The 20642-nt window shown below is 41.3% G+C and overlaps 1 protein-coding gene across 4 annotated transcripts in view; it reads right to left on the bottom strand.

Annotated features, from left to right (window-relative positions):
- cnih3 (cornichon family AMPA receptor auxiliary protein 3) overlaps positions 1-20431 on the bottom strand; it is an 85970-nt gene extending 65539 nt beyond the window's left edge. The window contains exons 1-2 of one of the 4 annotated variants that reach the window (XR_011691066.1): positions 19403-20431; positions 2489-2557 (exon numbers count right to left, since the gene is read on the bottom strand). Coding sequence is in view for 3 of the 4 variants with exons in the window: in XM_071478542.1 (XP_071334643.1) it covers positions 2489-2557; positions 19403-19480 (147 nt within the window). In the remaining variant the exon portion in view is untranslated. The remainder of the gene's footprint in view (positions 1-2488; positions 2558-19402) is intronic. The other 3 variants (XM_071478542.1, XM_071478543.1, XM_071478544.1) reach the window with 3 other exon arrangements.
- Between the last annotated feature and the right edge of the window lie 211 nt (positions 20432-20642).

A 20642-nucleotide genomic window follows, 5' to 3' on the forward strand; every position in this document is an offset into this window, starting at 1 on the left:
TCCAGAGCTCTTAAGTCAAAGTCACCTCCAGACTAACTGTTTGTGCTGCGTGGTGGCACTATGTGTTATTAAGAGCCAACTGTGTTAGGAAAAGCCCAAATGACTCAAGGGAAGGGGATTTAGAGAGCTGGAATTCATCCTAAAACAACTTCACTTGTGGCAGATTTCCTACATTGGCCGACGCATGATGTACATCTTTCTCCACACGATGACTGCTGGTGTGGCAATTCAGAAGAGTGATGAAGCAGAACATATTTGCTTTTTCTCCCCCCACTGTGAGAAAACGTAACAGAAAGTGATGAGATTGAGGTAAGAACATGTGTGTTGGAGAAAAACACTCCAAGGCTCAAACTACCCCCTTTTTTTTCTCACAGTACAGTCTCATATATAAATATATTTACACATTAAATGCATTCATGCAGATCTGCTTGAACACAGTTTAATCCACAGCATTTATGTAATATTCACCTCACATCCGATTTGTTTATCAGACATCCTGGGAGAATTGCGGATGTATATATAATCCTGTGTATTAACCTGTGACTTGACTATTGTTAAAACATAACATTCTGCAAGCTGAGATGAATAAGCGTTCCTGTTTAAATAGCAGATGGGATGCAAGGTATCACTAAAAGCTTAAATCCCTGCATAAGACTGAAAAAGGCTTTAAAACATGTTCGGGATAAATTGAAATGAATGGTACTATCTGTGGGTGTGGCCGACAATAAGCCTGCTGGTATCTGTCAACGTGACACTGAAACCCTATAAGCAGTGTGTGGGTTCTGGGTGGTCGCTGATGAAAAAATTCTCTTGAGGGAAATATGATGAAATATTTAGATGGAAAACCAGAAGAATGGTCTTAAATCCATTGATGGTGTCCAGTGTCTTACACTTAGATCTAAGTGACACATACACTGTCCATGTATGCACATAACACACACCAGATGGATCAAAAAATAAGGTCCATGTATGCACATAACCTCTGGACAGATGTTAAAGGTCGGTAGCCAGGATGTGCCAATGCAGGGAGCAAATCAAACTGATAAAATTACTGCTAAACATGTATTATGTGTGTCTAGATCAAGTGGCACTTATGAAGCTAAGTGCAAAAACTGCAGTTTGTCAAATGGCCACTAGAGTGTGGCTCCAACAGTGAGTCAGTCCCCACAGACTCCCATGTTAAAATGTCCAACTTTACAGCCCGGTGCAAAAAAACTGTTTGGGTCTCTGTAGCTAATTTCCTCCTTCATGACAACTGTACAGGGGATGAATTTATATATAATTTGCCCATTTAAATTTAATTAAGGTTGAAAATAATATGTATAATTGAGGGCGTGGCCACTTTGAGTGACAGATGAGTAACAGTTTGCCCCAAACTGGGATGCACAGAACTCTCAGCTCCACACATGCCCCACCTCTTTGCCCATTTTTGGATAAGCCGGGAATTAAGTGAAGTCAGGCACTGCCAAGATGGCGACAGTAGAGCAGCTTACTCTCAGCCTCTAAACCGGACTTCAGAAACTGTCACTGAGGCTATGTCCCTCTTTATATACAGCCTATGATCTAGATGCAGCCGATGTGTTTACGTACCACGATAATCAATAGGCTAAGATGTTTTGACACATACAGCATATGTCTGGTGTGTGTTGCCAGTGACCATTCTGACAGTGTCAGAAATGTAACCACATCTACAAATCAGCCATCATTGGAATATGGCACGAAATGATGCAGAGTACTCTGGCTGAGGCAACACAGTGAGCAACATGTCCAAGAGTGACACAGATGGATGACATGAGTGAGTAAAGTCAAGAGATGACATCTTTTTGCACACTAACCAGGAAGTTAACTCTGCAGATTTCAAGTTCAATTTTAGCATTTTGATAAAGTAATAGGTTGCAACTCAGATATATAGAAAGAAAAAACATAATAAGTGACATTTGTTCTGAACTGAGCTATACTGAAAGTCTAGCTGAAAGTATGAATCTGAGACAGTTCAGGTTGATAAGAGGCCAGAAATAGCTCGCGTTAGGACTGGTGAGTGTCACTGTGTGCAGGATGAGACAAGCTGTAAATTCATGTTTATCTCTGTTTGTGACTTGTCACTTTTATTTATATTTGAATTCAAGGGTTATTTGTAAATGATGATTCATTCACACTAGATGCTTTGCCCTGAAGTCCTATAATAGTCTGCTTGTCAGCCAGAAAGTGAGGAGAGAAGGGCTTACAAAAAAAGTGTGTTGCCAGCTGCCTGATTTAAAATTAATGTAGAGAGAGAGAGAGAGAGAGAGAGCGCGAAGATACAGGAGTGTAAACTGGGAAAGACTGAGACAGAGAGTGAAAGACAAGCGTGTTCATGTCTGTGGCCCTTAGCAAAAGGATTTGAGTCATTTCCCATTTGGTGCTCCAGTTTCCATCCACACACACAAAAAACATTACTTGAAAGAAACACGTAGTGAAACGTATCAGTGAGCAGGGAGAGGAAACCTACCGCATGGAGTGGATTGCCCTGATCGATTGGCACCTTGAAGTCAGCCTGGAGCTCATCAAAAGCCGTTATCTGAGAGAGAGAGAGAGAGAGGGAAACAAGTGATGACTATATAATGAGTAAAACGGAGGAACAATGTAGAATGAAATTGCTCATTCTGAGAGCACATCATTATGCCAGAAGCCTCCTGTGTGTCTCACCACCAGCATGCAGAATGCACTAATTTACACTATGTGTCAACCTGGGCTGCAGAGACCATGACATTAGATTATCTTTATTGAATGACAATAAATATATTATCACGGCACAACTAACAGCCAGGAAACAGCCAGTGATGTGCTATATCTTAATCACTATCCACAAATTCAATAAAGACCAAAACCACCAATTACTATTGTCTGTGTAGCCTAAACCTGACATACTAGTTATTTCTCAGCAAACATAGAGCTTCATTGTTGTCCAAAAAAAACTATAGAAAACACATTAAAGAGCAATATCACTGATATTTAATGAAATGACCACATGGTCACTGTAGTTTATTTTGAGTCGGGCTGAATGATATTTCAAAATAATAATAATAATAATAATAATAATAATAATAATCTTGCAATAATTTTGACAGATATTGCAATTGCAATATCTGTCACTTTCCATCACAATTCAGCTGAAATGGTCATTTTTGCTTCTCAAAATATAAAATTTATGACTGGGGTGTCTCAGCACCACAGTACTTCATTTATGGCATGTTGTGACATTTTATCAAAAAACAGCTCTTGCGATCTTGATATTGCTCTTGGCCATTTTGTGAATTGGATGATATTTTGATAAAATGTTCAGTAGTAATTCTGTGTAACCCCTATATTGTCATGCCTCAGCTGGATAGCTGAGTTCCCTTTTTTGTTTCCCCTAGTGTGTTGTCTTGTACTTCCTGTTTTTATTTTGAGACTCACCTCTTTTCTCGTTTCAGGTTCCTCACTTCCTGCCCTCATGTGTCCTCCCCTTGTGTGATTACCTGCCCTGCCCTAATGTGCTGCACCTGTGTCTCATTGTCTTCCCTCTCCCTGAGTATTTAGTCTCTGTGTTCCCTCCCTTCTGTGCCAGTTCGTCTAGTTCTGTATGACTATGTTCCAGCCTTTATTCCCCGTGTGCCTTACTCGTGTCTTGTCTAGTTTTTGGTTTTTGACCCTGCCTTTGCCCACCGATTTTGATACCTTTGCTCCGCGGACTGATCTCCAGTGTACCGACTTTTGCCTGATTAAAGGACATTGTGAACTCGCTTACTGTGTTAATCTGCATCTGAGTCCGAGCCATTGTTCAGCCCTGACATATATATGCTTCCCTGCTCCTATGAATAATGGATACTCAGTAGCCCAGCAAATATTTGTTGGATGAAAACAGGACCCGACAACTGACATTTATTCCCGATCAAATAATGTTCATAAAAAACTACAGTGCCCAGCTGTTTGGAAAATTACTGAGCTTTAAGTAGACAAAGGGTCTGCAGACATTTTGGCAGATCAAGGCATGAAAACTACAGGTTTAATTAATAATAATAAAAATGACTGCATTCCATTTAGGTGAGCTACTTTCAGGGTCCTAGTATAGTGCATCCTCCACTTTATGGAACTGAGCCATCATGAACTAAATTTGTTTCACCTGTTTGTTTCCTGCTGAGACAATGAGTCAAAGACAAAGTCTGTGGCTACGTTAACATAATGATGTTTGGCAAGCATTACGTCTACCATTTTCATTAGCTTTGTTTAGCATGCTAATATTTGCTAATTAGCATTTGTACACAGTTCACTTGAGTGGAATGTCAATAGTTTTGTAGACATTTGGTCATAAATCAAAGTACTGGGCAAATTTAGATGAGATGTCAAGTTCAACGCCTCAATTTTAGAGCATTAAACATCATCTGCTGGACAGAGCTTCTCCACCTGCTGCACTGACAGGCAAATGACAGCCCCTGACATAAACATTATATGTAGCCGGTGCTCTCTCGAAGCTGCTCTCACTAGCACACCCCTCCATTTCAGAATCCGCTTCACATCATTAACATAATCTGCATCACATCAGAGGCACAACATTTACATGCAAGAGACTTATAGATCAGAACCCCCTGGATTGGTGTCATCTGATGCCCACCCACTGCTACATTGTGGAATGCAGGAAATGAACATGTTAGATTTAGTAATTAAAGTAATGACTTGATGATGCCTTTGTGTTTAAGGGCTGGTGTACTTAGGAAGGTGTGATTGACACCTGGATGTATGACTGACTGAATCAACCTTGTCTTCAGGTCAGCAACTGCTGTTCTTGTGTTTACCTGATGGTATACAAGGCAGGACACATTTCAAAGAACAACCATCCTTGGATTTTCTCTACATGCGACAATGTTATGGCCGCAGCTGACGCCCACCCCATGTGTCTAAGCCTTCTTGTAGTACTGTATTTTGTGGTGTATGCTGAGTAGGGTGCATGACATTATAGCTGTGCCCCTATTCAGCGTGCGCATCCTGGGCCTTTGAAGGGCCGAGCCAAAATGAGATGGTCTGACCTACGGAGGATTTTTTTCTTAGCTGTGCTCGTTTTTTTTTTTTTACCATTGCATAGCAAAGCACGGCTCCTGTCGCCTAGCAACCTTCACAACACAAAACTTTTTTCTCACAAAAACTTGATGTTTTAACAGCCTTGGTTTTAACATTTGTACCGCTACCTGTTCAACTGAGCTGAAACCCAACGCTTACATTTAAAAGTGTAATCCTCTGGACCTCTGTCAGCATTGTTTGCTAATATATTATTTTCATTACCAACCCACAATGAAACTTTGGATAGGCTGGGCCGTGAAGGCCACCCATTGGAGACTTTGTTGCCCAGGAAAAGAAAGATACATTTGAAGGGTCCTTCAAAGTGGGATCGTCTAGGGCCACTGTGTATCAGTCTTCAAAAAAAGCCTCTGAAGGATGAGGCTTGTTTCCAGCTGCTGAGGCGTTGCCCATCCCTACTTCCCACTTCCTGACTGATTAGCCAAGGATTCTGATTGGAGAGGCACCCTGCTCCAGCTCACAAATCCAGAGGGGGCAATTTTGGGGACTGAGAGGTTATACAAGCTGGGCCAGCTTGACAATCAAGGTGGCTGAGATCAACAGCTCAACAACTTATCTGTCATTTGCGACAAGATATTTGTAGCTCTTATTTCAAGAGTCCTCTTTTGGTTATATGGTCTATTCCAACAAACAGAGGACAGGATCCCACCTGATGTCAGGCAGCAGAAAGTGGACATACCATCTATTTAATAAGGGAGTATAATCATAACAACATCAAGTAATGATGAACAGTTGAGAAACTTTGCAACAGTTTCAGTGGTGTTGCAGTGGAGGCCGTTGCATTACAATGACAGATGTTGTTGCTTTACTAGTTGGGCCTCAGGAGTAAAATGTGTGTAAAAGGGTGTCAGTGTATCTGCATATGAGTTACTCTTTGTGTCTCCGGTGTGTGTGCACCATAGGGGAACTGTAAGATGTGACAGGTGTGTGGGTGTGTGTGTGTGTGTGTGTGCGTGCAGATTATGAAAAACTGGATCACTGTCTGTGTGATACGACAATGTTATCCACGCATTGTGCGTTTATGTGAGCAAGAAAAAAGAGGAGGATTGGATGTGTGTATTTGTACATGTGAATGTGTCAGCCCAGTGTGGGGAATTAACATCAGAGAGATGGCAAAGGTTCGTGCCAATCCCGGGTTATTTCCCTGGGCTCACCCACGCACTAACAGGCAGCTCCTTACATGTTATTTCCCAGTGGACCCCAACAGTGATCCCGGCTCATTGCCTCGCTGTGTTACAGTGTGTTAGCTTCCCCCAGGCTGTTCCTCATGGGCAATGGGAATACACACTCACACTCGCTCACACAAGTCGTCATGGTGCAAAAATCCATGTACACAGGGAAGCACTGTACGTACTCATGCATAGGAACACACTCCTCCACAGAGACACAGACATAAAAGTGCAGCACAGACACTTCGCCTATACATCCCTATGCGCTATGAGATGAACGCTGGATGCTCTGAGTGGATGTCAGGCTTAAAGGATAATTCAAATTTAGTACAACAGGTCTTATTTTTGTAAATTTGGCTGCTATTTCTTATTAGTTATGGCAGCATTATACTCAAAGTAATTGCTGAATTGTGGTATCATGACATCACCAAATAAAGTTTGCATAAGCAGGGAACAATGATAATGAGTGCATAGATGGGTGAGGGTTGAAGTGGCAGTGGACTAAGCAAGGTAGCCCAAATGTTGTTCTCCTTAGCTGCAACTTCCAGATCTTCCTGAGGGACCCTGAGGCATTGCTGGGGTTTCTGGGTCTGCCCTAGGCTCTCCCCCAAGTTGGATGTGCCCACAACACCTTCACAGGGTGGTATCCAGGAGGTATCCTAATCAGATGAGAGAACCACTTCAACTGGCTCCTTTCAAATGGAAGGAGCAGCAGTTCTACTCCAAGATAACTATAACCTGCTCACCCAATATCTTACAGTGAGCCCAGCCACCGTGCAAAGGCAACTCATTTAGCCCACTTGTGTCCATGGTCTTGTTCCTTCAATCGTTACCCAGAGCCACCGGCCATAGGTGAGCATCGGGATGTTGATTGACTGGTATTTTGGGAGTTTCACCTGTATGCCAATTCTTGAAGAACCACCTTAAGAAGCTGAGGGGGGGTTTGTATACCTTTTGTTTTTGAGAGCTGTGTTGTCAGAGGCAATAGGTCTTGGTACCAAGAATCTGTGAGGAGTTTGGAAGACAGCTACCTTTCTTGGATTAGGGAAACCCAGAAGCCCCACCAGAAGCAAGGAATGGGAGGGCAGCCCAAATGAACCCATGGGACTTAGGCTGCAAAACCTGGCTAAACCACTTTATTTTGAGGAAGAGGGGAAAGTGGACACACTCGAAAAGTTAAAGAAATTGGTCCTTCATTGCACAAGGAAAACAGTAAGTTGAACCAACTGTGGTTGGAAATTTAAAGCAGACTGTGATGGATATCTACAGTGGACATTTTTGGGAACAATTTTATGGTTTTCTTCATTTTTTATTCCAAATAAGTTTGTTTTAACTGGAGGTTTGTTTACAACTTGTATAATCATCTGATTACTGGTGCTTTCTGCCCATCAAACTTATTTTTAGCAGTGACACAGCATTCCCAGAAATCAGCAAGTAACTTGGCAAGTACAATGTTTTTTTAACACCAATATGAACAATGGCCAAGGCTACAAAGATAAGACCCATGTTGTAATAAATGGGAAAATCCACTGTAAAGCAGAATTTCATCCCCTTGATCTCAGACCACTCAGCCAGTGATCAGAAGCAACATTTGCCTCCGAGCTGCAAGCCAGAGGACCAAAACTCAGATATGTGATGTGCTCAGAGGGTGATTCCTGCAGAAGCTTCACGGCAATGACAATGGATTCTGTTTTTGCAAATCCAGCTCTATTTTGATGTTCACTTTAACAGACTGCTTTGAAGTCAAGGTTGGCTGGCAGAAACAGCCAACACACTGGCACCCTCTGCTCCTTCCCTTGGCACGCCGAATTCTGTGCTTCAATGCAGACTATGGCTGCTACAGGACTGCAAAGGAAAGAGAGGGGAACAGAGACATGGATGTAGCCTAATTTGTTGTGTTTTAGTCCATAGGATCTAAATTTGTGCTCATTTCCACTGTCTATCAGTCAGTTGAAACCAACCAAAAACACGCTTTTCTCTCCATGCAACCTTCAAAGAATTCATACAGAAATAACAAGATTAAAAACAACAACGGCAATCAGCGGAACCTCCACCCTAATGTGAAACACAACAAGGTCCACTTAAATTATTCAAAGACTTGCCTCAATTATTCATTGGGATTTTAAATCCTCTCAATATAGGTTAATTTTCTGCACAACCACTCCTCACCAACATCTGACGCGCAATTAACAACCCAATGAAGTCGGAGCCAAACACTAAGTCTATTATGCATGCAGCCAATTGAGAGCTGAGCAGTGCTGGACTTAATTCATGCAATCTTTGTATTAACCACCAGGCATGACGCAAAGTTTACAACACAGGCTGCCCAATGTCCCCATGAGGGGCATTAAATTTTCATCTTATCTCAGGCAGAGAGTAAAATGCAGAACCTAGCGAACAAAGAACCAGAGGTCTGATGTTAGTAAGCCTGTGTTGGTCTTCACTGCTTGATATGCAATTTTTTGCAATGGCAGGCTTAATAATAAATAACAGGAGCGGAGACACAATCTTAATGGCTGGCAACGCTCAGCACAGTTTTGACGCCTTACAGACAAATCCATATGCAGGGATTCTCACTCAAGTGAGGATCACCTGCTTTACATATTGATGCTGTTTTTTTTAAAGCACAGCTAAGAGGGAAACCTCCACTCGTTTCCTGTAAAACAACACAGAATGCACTAGACTTCTCGGTCTCTGCCTTTCCGAATCTTTTTTCCCTCTCCATGACTTTATATTGATCATCAAAATATCCCCTCTCCTGCAGACTTCCCTGAGGTCAGTACCTGGTCATGTGCTGGGAGCGGGCTTGTTTTTTAATCACCAACATGTTCCTGTCAGCGTGGACCTGTATCTGTGCTGAACATTTTGGTAGCCGTGTCTGTGCTGAACACCTTGCCAGGGGGATACAGCTGGAGAAGGCAGCTCCCCTGATTTCCCTGAATAGACACTGTTCTCAAAGTTAACCCCTTCTTTCGCTGTGATGAGATCAAAGGAAACAAAGCTCTTCCTTCCCAAATATTCCTACATCAGAATTTTGTATGCATGAATCGGATGTCAGGACTCTCAGCGAGGCACCAAATTCATATTATTCAGCAACAATGATCAACTGAGCATATTCAACACAGTACACATGTTAAAGTGTGACCACACCTTCTGAATGAGAAATGATGCTGCCGTGACAACATTACTGCAGGACAACATTGGCTTTTGTCCTAAAATCAATAGCAGGAATTGGATTACCATGGAAACATTGCTTGCAGTAACATTTCCTTCCTTAACCTTAGAGGCTCTTAGTGAGACAATGTTGTGAAGATTCATCTTTGTTGCATGCCTAAAAACTGGAGGTCCCTGAAGTGTAACCACATACTGTATTAGACAGTAACACTGACAGTCTAATGAATATGTTCATGAAAAAAGTGGATTATTAGCTTTAGTCTATTTTACATGTCAGGTATTATTTTCTTTTCTATTTGTGCACATAAATGAGTAATTTGTGATCTTGCATCAACAGAACACAACGTTAAACAGTGTTGTTAACATTTTAACATGTTTAAAGCTGCATTTGTCAGTGTTTTCATGTCAACAAACAGTTAAATGATGTGCAAGGGGTCATCGTGGTGATGAATCCTTAGAGATTTATCACCCACCTTAGTGGTTCCCCTCACCTTTATGAAGCATTTTAGGATCTTTCATCTTATTGTTTTGTTTTTTTGCCCCCACAACGTAACTGTTTTGGTTCAGTGTCATAACCTCCATGACTCCAAATGCCCCATATCTGCTGCATAGGCAAATTATTTGCTAATAAGATAAACAGACTGAACTCGTCTAGCACATTGCTGGTCTTAACCAACCAGTTAAAGCACTTCACAATGAAAGCCACATTCACCCATTCACACACACACATTCATACAGTGATGATACATCAGGGTCAATTTGGGGTTCAGTACTGCTTTCAATGGTCTTATTTACAAGTAATTAATGACACATCAACAAATTATATACTAATATGTTCATGATTTATTTATGACATACTGATACTACAGCCTTACAACAAGTCTCATAATATATTGACCAATTACTTATTTATTATTATTATTATTTACAAGTGATTTGTTTATGATCATTTGATGATTTACTAAAAGTTTATAGATGACTTATGTTAGCATAGCATTTCACCTACAAATCTATATTCATGTTATATAAATGATTAGTGCATCTTTAAGTAAAGGCTTATAAATGACTGTGTTAATCTCATGTGGCTGATTTATATTACATCACCCATAGTCACCGTTTATTTTGCACAATGGACCTTGTACATCTAACTGATAGCAGCCAAAACTGCTGTTGCTGAAACAATGGCTCTGACATTATAAAGTGATATGAGTGTTAATAGGTGTAATAGAAGTGTTGACTGTAATGGCAACCAATGCCGTTACCTAACATTAATATGAAGGAATTGATCCATTATTTGTAACATTTCAAAACACAACCTCTAGCTAGCTGCTAACACTTTAGTGTTCCACCACAACAGACGAGAGGAGCCGCAACAACCTCTGAGCAGTTACCACTGTTAGGTTTACAGTGTTTTAAGATGAACGATTAATGATTAATTTGTTCAGGTGCCGGCAGCCTGTGCTGGACTTTAATGTTCTCGTGTGTAAAGAATAAACAATATTCTTTTCTATCTTTTGTTTCTCGCTCTCAGTTAGCACAGCTGCTAATTATCGTCTTTCTCTCTGACTGAGCAATACTAAGCTAACCGGCTAAATTGCCTCTGATACATTACACTCCAGCAGTAATCTGTGAAATGTGGTAAAACACAATGCACTCAAATTTGCAAGTAAAAAGGTTTTGGTGTTCATACTGATGGTTTCTCAACTGTGCAATTATAGAAAGGCTGTTTGATCTATTATCTGCTCACCATCAGTGCTATTCCCTTTCCCAGTACTGCCCCTATAGTACTGACTGTTATCCACTACTGTACATGTTAAGTGACACAACTCTCTTTCCACAGAGGAAAAATAAATGCAAATCTTGTTGATTCTAAATCCACAAATCCACACAAGCTTCACGTAGAGAAATGTTCACAAATTAAACATACGCACAAATAAAATGCTTCAATAGCAATTTGTCTGATGACTTCTTGTTTCTGTAAAATTACCATCAGTCTCTTGTAACATCACTTACAATCATTTAATATTCAAATGTGAAGAGCTAGTGCTATAGCTGGTGATCTACTGTAAGCAGAAAGAAAGAACTGGAAGGGAAAGGGAGAGAGGATCACCCATATAATCCCCAGTGTATGCACTGTGCAGTGGAACAATGGAAACAGTGGAGTAGGAATGATGGATGGGGAGCCAGCAGGGGTTAATGAACACATGGGTCGATGCTGAACCAGCCTTGCTATATACTGAACGCCACCTCCATTAGCTTCAAGGGCCTGGTGCCAGAAAACCCCCGTTGACTGTCTGCTTCATTGGAATTACAATCAGCTGCATCACCTGTGCATTTCTCTCCCCTGATGTCTTACTAGGGCACCTTGAGCATGAGCCTCTACCTTGTTTGTACATGCGAAATCAATGTGGCTCTGCAGGCTAAATGCTGGGCGAATGAGCACCTATTACAATCACATCTCCAACGTTAAGTACATTCCTTTTTATGTTTTATAGTCTTATTAGACAACACTGTATGTGAAACTTGTGGCCTTCATTGAACGTTACCTCCCTCTTCTCCACACATTATTCCAACCTCTATACAGTTTTTAATAGATATAATGATAATAGATGTCAACGAGCCATGATAAGGCCAAGAGGAAAGTTTGTGTGCTTTATCAAAATTTGGGTTTTGTAAACCCTGTGTCTTACTTTAATTATAGGTATAATAATAACATCAGATTCAATGCCCAGATCTAAAGGAAACTAGTTTTAGACATCCCACTAGGTTAGTTACATTTACAAAATGGAGAAAGACTAGGTAGACAGTACAATTATTATCTATTTAGACACAACCAATGTCTTAGTCCTTCCTGCAAAGTTGTGACTGGCTGGGTGGCATTACGTTCTGGATCCAGGTGACTTCATTATGACATAGTTGGTGAGTTACCAACATGACCAAAAGTATAAAAACAGGATTGCTATTAACCAGAATTGCTACATGAACCAAGACATACAAAGATGAGTCCAAGATCATTCACTGTCACTACTAACTCAACTTAAATTTATAGCCAATGAACTAATAGTAATGTCTGAATGTCTAGTGGGAATTATAATTCCCTATATAGAGGATCTAACCTATTATATTAAAGTACCATACGTTGTTTTTTTGATTTTGCCAACTGACACATTATGTTATCCTCTATACTGAATTCAACATAGTGTTTAATAAATACTGAATGAGCTATTTTGGGCACAGATGGTAGACAGCTGTAACAAGAACATTAAGTACATTAACCTGACTGTACCACATCTTTATTTCATTGCTGTTATAAGACATGAATAATCCAGATGAAGACAGTGTGAACTTGAAGTGGCCCATAAAGGTTTACCTGCTGTTGTCTGCTCTTGTGTCTGAAGTTGATTTTTGTCTTGATTTCTTCATCTATGTCTGCATATGTATCTTTTGCTGTCACTTGTCTCCAGGTATTGCTTGGTCCATCTCAGGATTTGTTCTAACTCTCCTCACTCTTTCTTGCATTGCTGCCTTTTCCATCTTTTTCATGTCTGATTATCATTTTGTATTCTGCTCCAGTCGTCTCTCCAGCCCAGTCTGCCCTGGTCTGAACTCCCAGGAAGTGGAATCCATAGTCTCTCTGGCCTTTCCCCCTCTTTTCCTCTCCTTCAACCCATCACTCCTGCAGCTCCTGTCATTCCTCTCTCCTTGGGCAAACGCTGCATCATCCCCCCTTCCATCTATCTTCCTTTGACTTTCTCTGTCCCCTTTCCTCTGCCTATCCCCAGAAGACCCACACAGTAGATGTCTGAGGCGTTACAGATCATGGGAACAGGCTTAGGCCTCTGGCAGGCAAGGAAAGTAGCACAAACCATGTTTGGCTAAATATCGCTCTCACATTCAGTCTCTCAACCGTCTGCCATTTGAAAGTCAAACCCTCTAAATTTCATCAAGGGAAAATACTCTTTCTTAATGCAAGTCTTTTTTTTTTTTTCATTCCTGCACATAGCAACCCCCTCAAAAAAACAACAACTTTCTTTTGCTCCATCATCAGAACACCACAGAGACAGCAACAGATGAGGGAGTGTTGTGGTTGTTCAGTGTGAACAATGATTCACATGACACCTCTGTTAAACCTGCCAATGCCCTGTACTTGTCAAATCGCAGTGTGATGCAAAGTCACGCTAGGCAAGCAAGCAACGCGGAGCACAACGCTGGCTGAGCTGCTCCCCTCGAAATCCACCCTAAAGTGTGCATGAAATCCTGATGTGGAGCGGCGCCTTGGTCTTATTCAAACCAGCATTTGCTTTGTGTGAGGTAATTTAAGAGAATGAATAGAAGGCAGGTGGAGGGGAGAGGGTTAAGAGAAAAGAGATTATAAAATATAAAAGCACTCCTCCTTCTCTACCATATGAACCTACAAGATACAAATAATGTAATTAGAGAGTTATTGTTCCATACAGCTGGGATGTACTGAAAACATATGATCTGTTAGTAAATGAATGTACTTTCTAAATAGCCTATTGGTCCTAGTGGTTTCCCAACATTGTTTGATTTTTCTTTGTTTATGAAACAGGTATTTAATTGCATTTTATGTGGTATGTAAAAAGGTCTTAAATGTCTGAGCACTGTAGAGACCGTGTTTTGTCATGATGCCTCTTTTAAAGACACAGCTTCAAAATTTGGTAAAAAATTCATGAGCTGCTTTTAAGTCCCCATCATTTTAGTTTATGCTGTGTTTCAGCCTTGCCAAATTTAATATCATATTAAATTTTTAACGTCTTTAATTGGTCTTTGGGGGAATGAATAAGTAAAGTGATATTGTAGGCTACCACTTTGCAAGGCATCCATTTATAAACGATTTATAGATACTAATCCATGGCTTCAAGAAAGGATTAGTCTGACATTTATGGGAAATATATTAGCTCCTTTGCAGACTGTTAGATGTGAAGATTGATATCACTGTCATGTCTTCATGATAAATATAAAGCTGGAACTAAGGGGTCGTTTGTGTAACTTAGCATAAAGACTGGAAACAGTGGAATCAGCTAGCCTGTCCAAAGGTATGTATGTTAGTGCATTTTAGCTGTAATTGCCAGAGACGTAATACCTCTGATGAAGGTCTTGAGGGACGTTAGGATGATCAAAAAATCGTGATGCTAAGGAAGAGCAGCGCGTGGGATAATCTTCTTTTCAAGACTGAAGTGACACTTTCCAAAGCACCTGCATTTGGATGTGAGAATATCTTCATTGTTAAAACCAAAGCTCAGAAACAACATGTCATTGTTTTTTTATGTGCTGCACTGTTTCTTGATTGTGTCTCTGACATGCAGGAGTAAGCTAAGCTCTAAAGTTTGTCATTTTCCAGACACGTGAGTGGCATCAATCTTCTTGTCTAACTCTTGGGATGAAGTTAAAAAGTGCATTTCCAAAAAATGTTGAACTATTTCTTCAATGATAAACTATTTACTACTGTTTTATGGACTATTTAGAAGCCTTTAATAAGAAAAAAGTTATGGGTTGCCAGATTGTGAAAAATCCCTTCATCTGGTGTTTATCCTTTCTATCTGCCAATGATACAGTTTTAAAGACCCCCTCCAATTAAAATGAAGTGTTTAACCTTGTTAACATGTCCATATGGTATTTCTTTAAATAATATGAGACAAATCACGAGCGAAATAAACAGTCAGCGCCATGACTGAGTATTTTCACATTGGAACTGCAGTGAACCAGTGACAGTCTTATAAAAAAGGATTCAGACAGCCAGGAATTCATATGTCATATAACCTTCGAACTCAATCCGTCAAATTATGGGGGCAGGGGGCGGGGCTAAATAAATTTAAAACCTTGTCAAAACAGAGAGAGGGACTTTGCATTAGCACAACCACCAACACTGTGTCAGCCACTACCAGATACAAGCTAACAAACAACATCAACAAATAGCAGATGCCAACTACGATAACCGTTCCGATACATTTGCTAGTCGCTGATTTGGGTGAACAACAGACTCCTCATCTGACTCTGGTTCTGACTGAGGCTCAAACATGTGGCCTAGTCTCTCTGATGTTTCCTCCTCTAACCATCTTGAAGCTCTCTGCTCTTTCACCTGACAGCCCATCACAAGCAGCGGCGGTGGGCGGGGCACAAGGCCTGATCCAGAATTTTTCAGTGAGGAAGTAAGAGTGTATGTTCTTCCAGCCCCAGTTTTCCGTTTTTGTTTTTTTTTATTTGTCACTTTTTATGTGTGAAAACGATGTTAAACAATATATTAATCAGACATTAAAACATGTCTGGAGAGGAACTTTATTGAACTGTTACTGATTTATTGATTGAGATCTTGCATTGTTTTTTTAAACCATTAATAAAGTAAAGAAGACAGTAAACCCAGGGTCTGCTTTTTTCCTGGTGTTCTGGGGTACTGGGGATTTAGACCATTTGGCCCAGTTGTTAATTCAGCCATACTTGCTGCTCCATCCACACAAAATATGCTTTCATACTTCACCGCTCCTTCCATCCACTAAATACCAAAACTGCCACATTATAATGGAAACCTCCTACTGGGAGAGTAAATGATGTCAGTTTGACATTCTACCCTCTGCCTCGCTGCCAGGACAGCCTCTACATCATATCTGCACCAGAGGGTTTTCCCAGCTATCAGATGTGCACTGGAGGAGCGTCTGGCTCGCTACCAACCCCTGAACACATACGGGGCTGTGGTTACATAGGGAGGAGAATCACTCAAGCAGTGGGGTTGTTGAAGCGCTGAAGCGTTCGGAGCTCAGGGGAGGTGGCAGTTCACCTTGTATGTTAATTTAAATGGCTTTTGTGAGTGCTCCCATGGGTGACTTTGATGTTGTATTTTATGCAATGAACACATTGATTGTGCTGATCGCTGCATCTGGTTGGAAGTGAAACACTCAAAGTGTCATTATGTGGGAATACTGTGACCTGCTTGTCGTTATTATATTCATTAAATTAGTCCTACAGAAGAAATATGTCTTGGTGAGCTGCCAACATCTTCAGTTAGAAAATTGTCTTTACTCTCTCCAAACAAGAACTGATGGAACATTTGAAGTGAAAATAATTAAACCTGCTACGCAATAGAAAGGACCAATTGGATCAATGATACATACTGAGCATCTCTGAGCTTTAAAGAGTTTGAAATATTCACATTCATGTTGAAATATGATGGAAAATCCTGACTACTCAGATAATGTGGTTTCATTTTCCATAATAAATGCATTTACTGCTGTTGGGTGGTTTAACATGAATATGATGATGACGTGTTTTCTAAGTAAAATCAAGTGTAATCTGTACAGTAACTGTTAACAACAGCTGTCAGATAAATGTAGTCGAGTAAAAAGTTTATATTTATAGTGGAGTAATAATATAAAGTAGCATAAAAGTAACAGTAACACAAAATTGTCTTTAAAGGTCCCTGTATTGTATGAAGTGAGATGTCCATGTGTTTTTTGATTATAAAGCAGGTCTAAGTTCTATATTAATACAGTGAAAGTGTCAGAGCCTCAGTCCACAGAGAAATGCACACAGCCTGTATTCAGAAACTGAGCCTTAAAACCAGCCGTCAGGACTTCTGGAACTTTGTGATGTCACAACAAAGCAGTCATCACTCTCAGCCACGGCCCAAGACCCGCCCACCTGGACCCACCATCCAATCTTGTGGGATTTGGTTTCTTTGAGTTTTTACTTGAAACCTGCTCTATTTTTATTCGATCACTCAGAAAACAGTGAGCCAATCAGAAGAGAGGCTCAGACCCTCTCTTCTGATTGGTTCATCAACCTGTTGTTACTAGAGCTCCAGGGAGAAACCTGAGAGAGGAGATGTAAAACTACACTGAGATAGCTTTTGGTTCTTAAAACTACAAATATATCTTCTTATGGACATCAACACTTCAAATAAAACAAAATAAAAGTGTAAAACATAGACCTTTAAAGTACATGATTTCGCCATAGTTATCAAGAAGTACCTTTGTCACCACCACCACCACCATATGGTGGCTTTAATGAATACATTTCCTTCCTTGTTCCTCGACCTTGTCTTACTTAAGACACTAGCCCACATTGAGTCCAAGGTCTGGTCGGAGAGGAGTGATTAATGATATCAGATATTCTAAAGATAGCAAACATGTCCTCTTTTTTTTCCTCACATAGATTTTTTTTTTTTTTACAGAAAAGCTCAATGAGTAAATGAAGGGAATGAAAGAAGAATCTGTTATTTTCATTGAGAGTTAAAACAAGTGAATAAAAGATTTATCAGCACCTGAAAATAAGTAGCGAAGCAGAGAAGATACATGAACATGTAAAGCAATTTACTATGCAGCTATGGTTTGATTGATTACAGCCAATTAATGACAGAGGTTCATCTGTGTGCAGTCATTGGTCATGCTGGGATTCAGTGAGTCATGTGCGCGTATTACCTGCAGATAAGACTGGTATGTTTGAGTCAGAGCAGGTCATTACTCATTTGGTTTCCATTGTTTTTTTTTCTATGTGGCCTCTGTCTTTTTATGTTCATTAACACTGGCTCATTTTATTTATAGTTTGATTTAACCCCGGGTAGTCTGACTCAACACACTCGCTCTTTTTAGCAATGCACTGCTGCTCAGGGCGTAAAAGTAAAACCCGAATCCTGCTGTCACAGTGGCCACTGCTTTTATCAGAAGTTCTTTGAACCCAGATGAAGTTGAAGAAAAAAAAGACTGGGAAATGGCCACCTGCCAAAATGACTGACAGAAGAAGTGAAACAGTTACAGCCAAATATTTCCCAGCATTTGGCAGGTGTCTGGTGTTAATGTGCAGCCTTGGCTCCGCCGCACGCTTCCACAGCTCCACATATTCCCACCTTGCAGTCTCCCTCCTAATTACGTTTGCTCGCAGTATGGAGCCACCAGCTTATTACTGCTGCTTGTCTGTGTGTCAACCGTGGATGGGAAATCAGTGGAGGAGGCATTCTCCACTGTTTCTGCCCTGTTAAGCAGAATGCAAAAATAAAGCCTTGGTGCGATGTGGATTTATTGCTGAAGCTACAGAATAATAGTCTTCCATTGTGATCCTTCCACCGGTGCTGAATTCACATCGCAGAGAGAGAGGAGGAAGTGCTGTGGTTTCTGGGCCCTGTATTATGAATCAGGACAGATGGAGATGTTTTTCTTTGTCAGCATCATAAAAGGTGCTGTGTGTTTGCAGCTTTTTGCATAATCGCTCATTTTTAACCGTTCTGTCACTGGTGTCTGCACTCTCACATTGGACAGTGTGTGATGGACAGGCAGACTGACTATTAGCTGCAATTTCCAGAGGATCAGTCATCAGGTCCTGTTGTTGTTTCCACACAAAACGCAGACTGGGGGCAATAGGCTGGAAGACCTGACCCAAATCTGTCTTTACATAAGGCCCCTGCATGATGGAGATGTTGCTCTGGGAGCAAATAATTAGATTATTCAAATATCATAATGCAGTCAGTCATATTGGCACTGGTGTGTAGCTGAGCCGAGGCTTGATTAAAGGCAGAGGGAGCAGAGGAAGATGAGAGGGGGGAAGATAAGACTCACAAGATTTTCCTAATTGATCTGGAAGGAAGGGTGGTTAATTGATCTTGCACAGGGGTGCAAGCTTTTCTGGGTATGAAATTGGGTCAGCACGACTGTGTAAAGTAGGAAATTGTGACAAACTGGATGCATGTATGGATGATGGATGAAGAGACAGGTGCTCACCTGTCCTGTGGAGATAAATAGCTGCCAAAAAAAATGATCCTGCAATGTTAAACTGTGCAAGAGCCACGGGTGTGTGCGTTTGAAATGAATGTTTATGCTCAAGGCTGTGAGATAAAATGCAAATATCACACCTGCGCGTCCACTATGCACACACATCCCCGATGATGAGATCTGCTGATTGTCAAATGTAAAGAAAAAGACGAGAGAAATCTCCAAAAAATACACCAAATCTATGGTACTTACGTGCCATATTGCAAAGAAGATCAGGGACACGCAGAGGACCAGAGACAGCATGTAGCAGAAGGCAGCAAAAGTGAACATAATTGAAAAGGGAAACGATGGATAATTTCCCAAAGAAGCACGATCCCGCTGACACACATCTAAAATAAAAGAGGGGGGGGGGGGGGGGAGAAAGTTCTCACGGTGCCATGAGAATCCGAGGCGGCACCGGCACCATGACTTCGCCTTTCGCAATGTTTGCAACAAATTGTTGCAGGAAACCTCTCCAGATGATCAGCCGCGGCGGTGGGGATGTGACTGGAGTCAAAGCTGGTCTCAAATCAGTGCACTTCGCATGATCAGCGATCAGTGTCCACGCTGTTGGTGAGGTGATCATGTAATCATGGGGAGGCAGCAGTTCCCTCAGGAATCTGATGTGACGAGGGAACGCGCCAAACCATCCGGGAGAGGTGAGAGTGTAGGTAATCCATTCATCAGCGGCGGAGGGAGTCCTGCTGTATCTGCTGCGCCGCGGTGCAGCCCCTCGACACTTCCTGCACAGGGCGTCAGTCAGAGCTGGTTCTTCAGCCGGCAGCGGAGAGCGCAGGGAGGAGCGTGAACAGGTGGATTTAAAAGCGCGGCGCCCGGTGTGCGTGTGCGTGTGTGTGTGTGTGTGTGTGTGTGTGTGTCTGTGGGGTGAGGGGCTTGTGTGTGTGTCTAAACCTCCAGCTGTTCAGTCATCTGTTGAGGAGGCGGACTGTGCTGTATCCTGGACTTGCTCCTGGTTCTGCTGACATCAGGTTGACCCGCTGTTTTCCTTTTGTGAATCTAACCAGTTCAGTATCACTCAACCTGCTGCATTCTCCTGCACAAGATACCTGGAGTCACCACTCCATGCAACATACATGCATGAGAGGGGAAAGCATGTCTGAAAGAGCAAACACTGACGAAATACAATTCTTGAACAGATTTATATAATGTAATGTAATATAATATAATACTCGTAAATTCTAATTAATCTCCAGAAAGTGATCTTCAAGACTGAAGGTAAACTCAGTAAAACAGACTGGTTGACTGATAGGTCAGAGCAATCTGAGTTATGCAGTGTATTTCAACTGTGGGACTGGCGCCATCGTCTGACGCTTTTATAAATTGACTGTAATTACACACCAACAAAGCAATAGTCAAACTTCCACAGCTGCTCAATGCTGCGTCTAGACACTTAGGAAATATGTAAGCCAATAATAAAAAAAAGACTTCCAGG

The sequence above is a fragment of the Trachinotus anak genome, unplaced genomic scaffold (genome assembly GCF_046630095.1).
Source record: "Trachinotus anak isolate AG129_WGS33_773 ecotype Australia unplaced genomic scaffold, CSIRO_AGI_Tana_v1 ptg000005l, whole genome shotgun sequence".
Taxonomy (NCBI): Eukaryota; Metazoa; Chordata; class Actinopteri; order Carangiformes; family Carangidae; genus Trachinotus; species Trachinotus anak.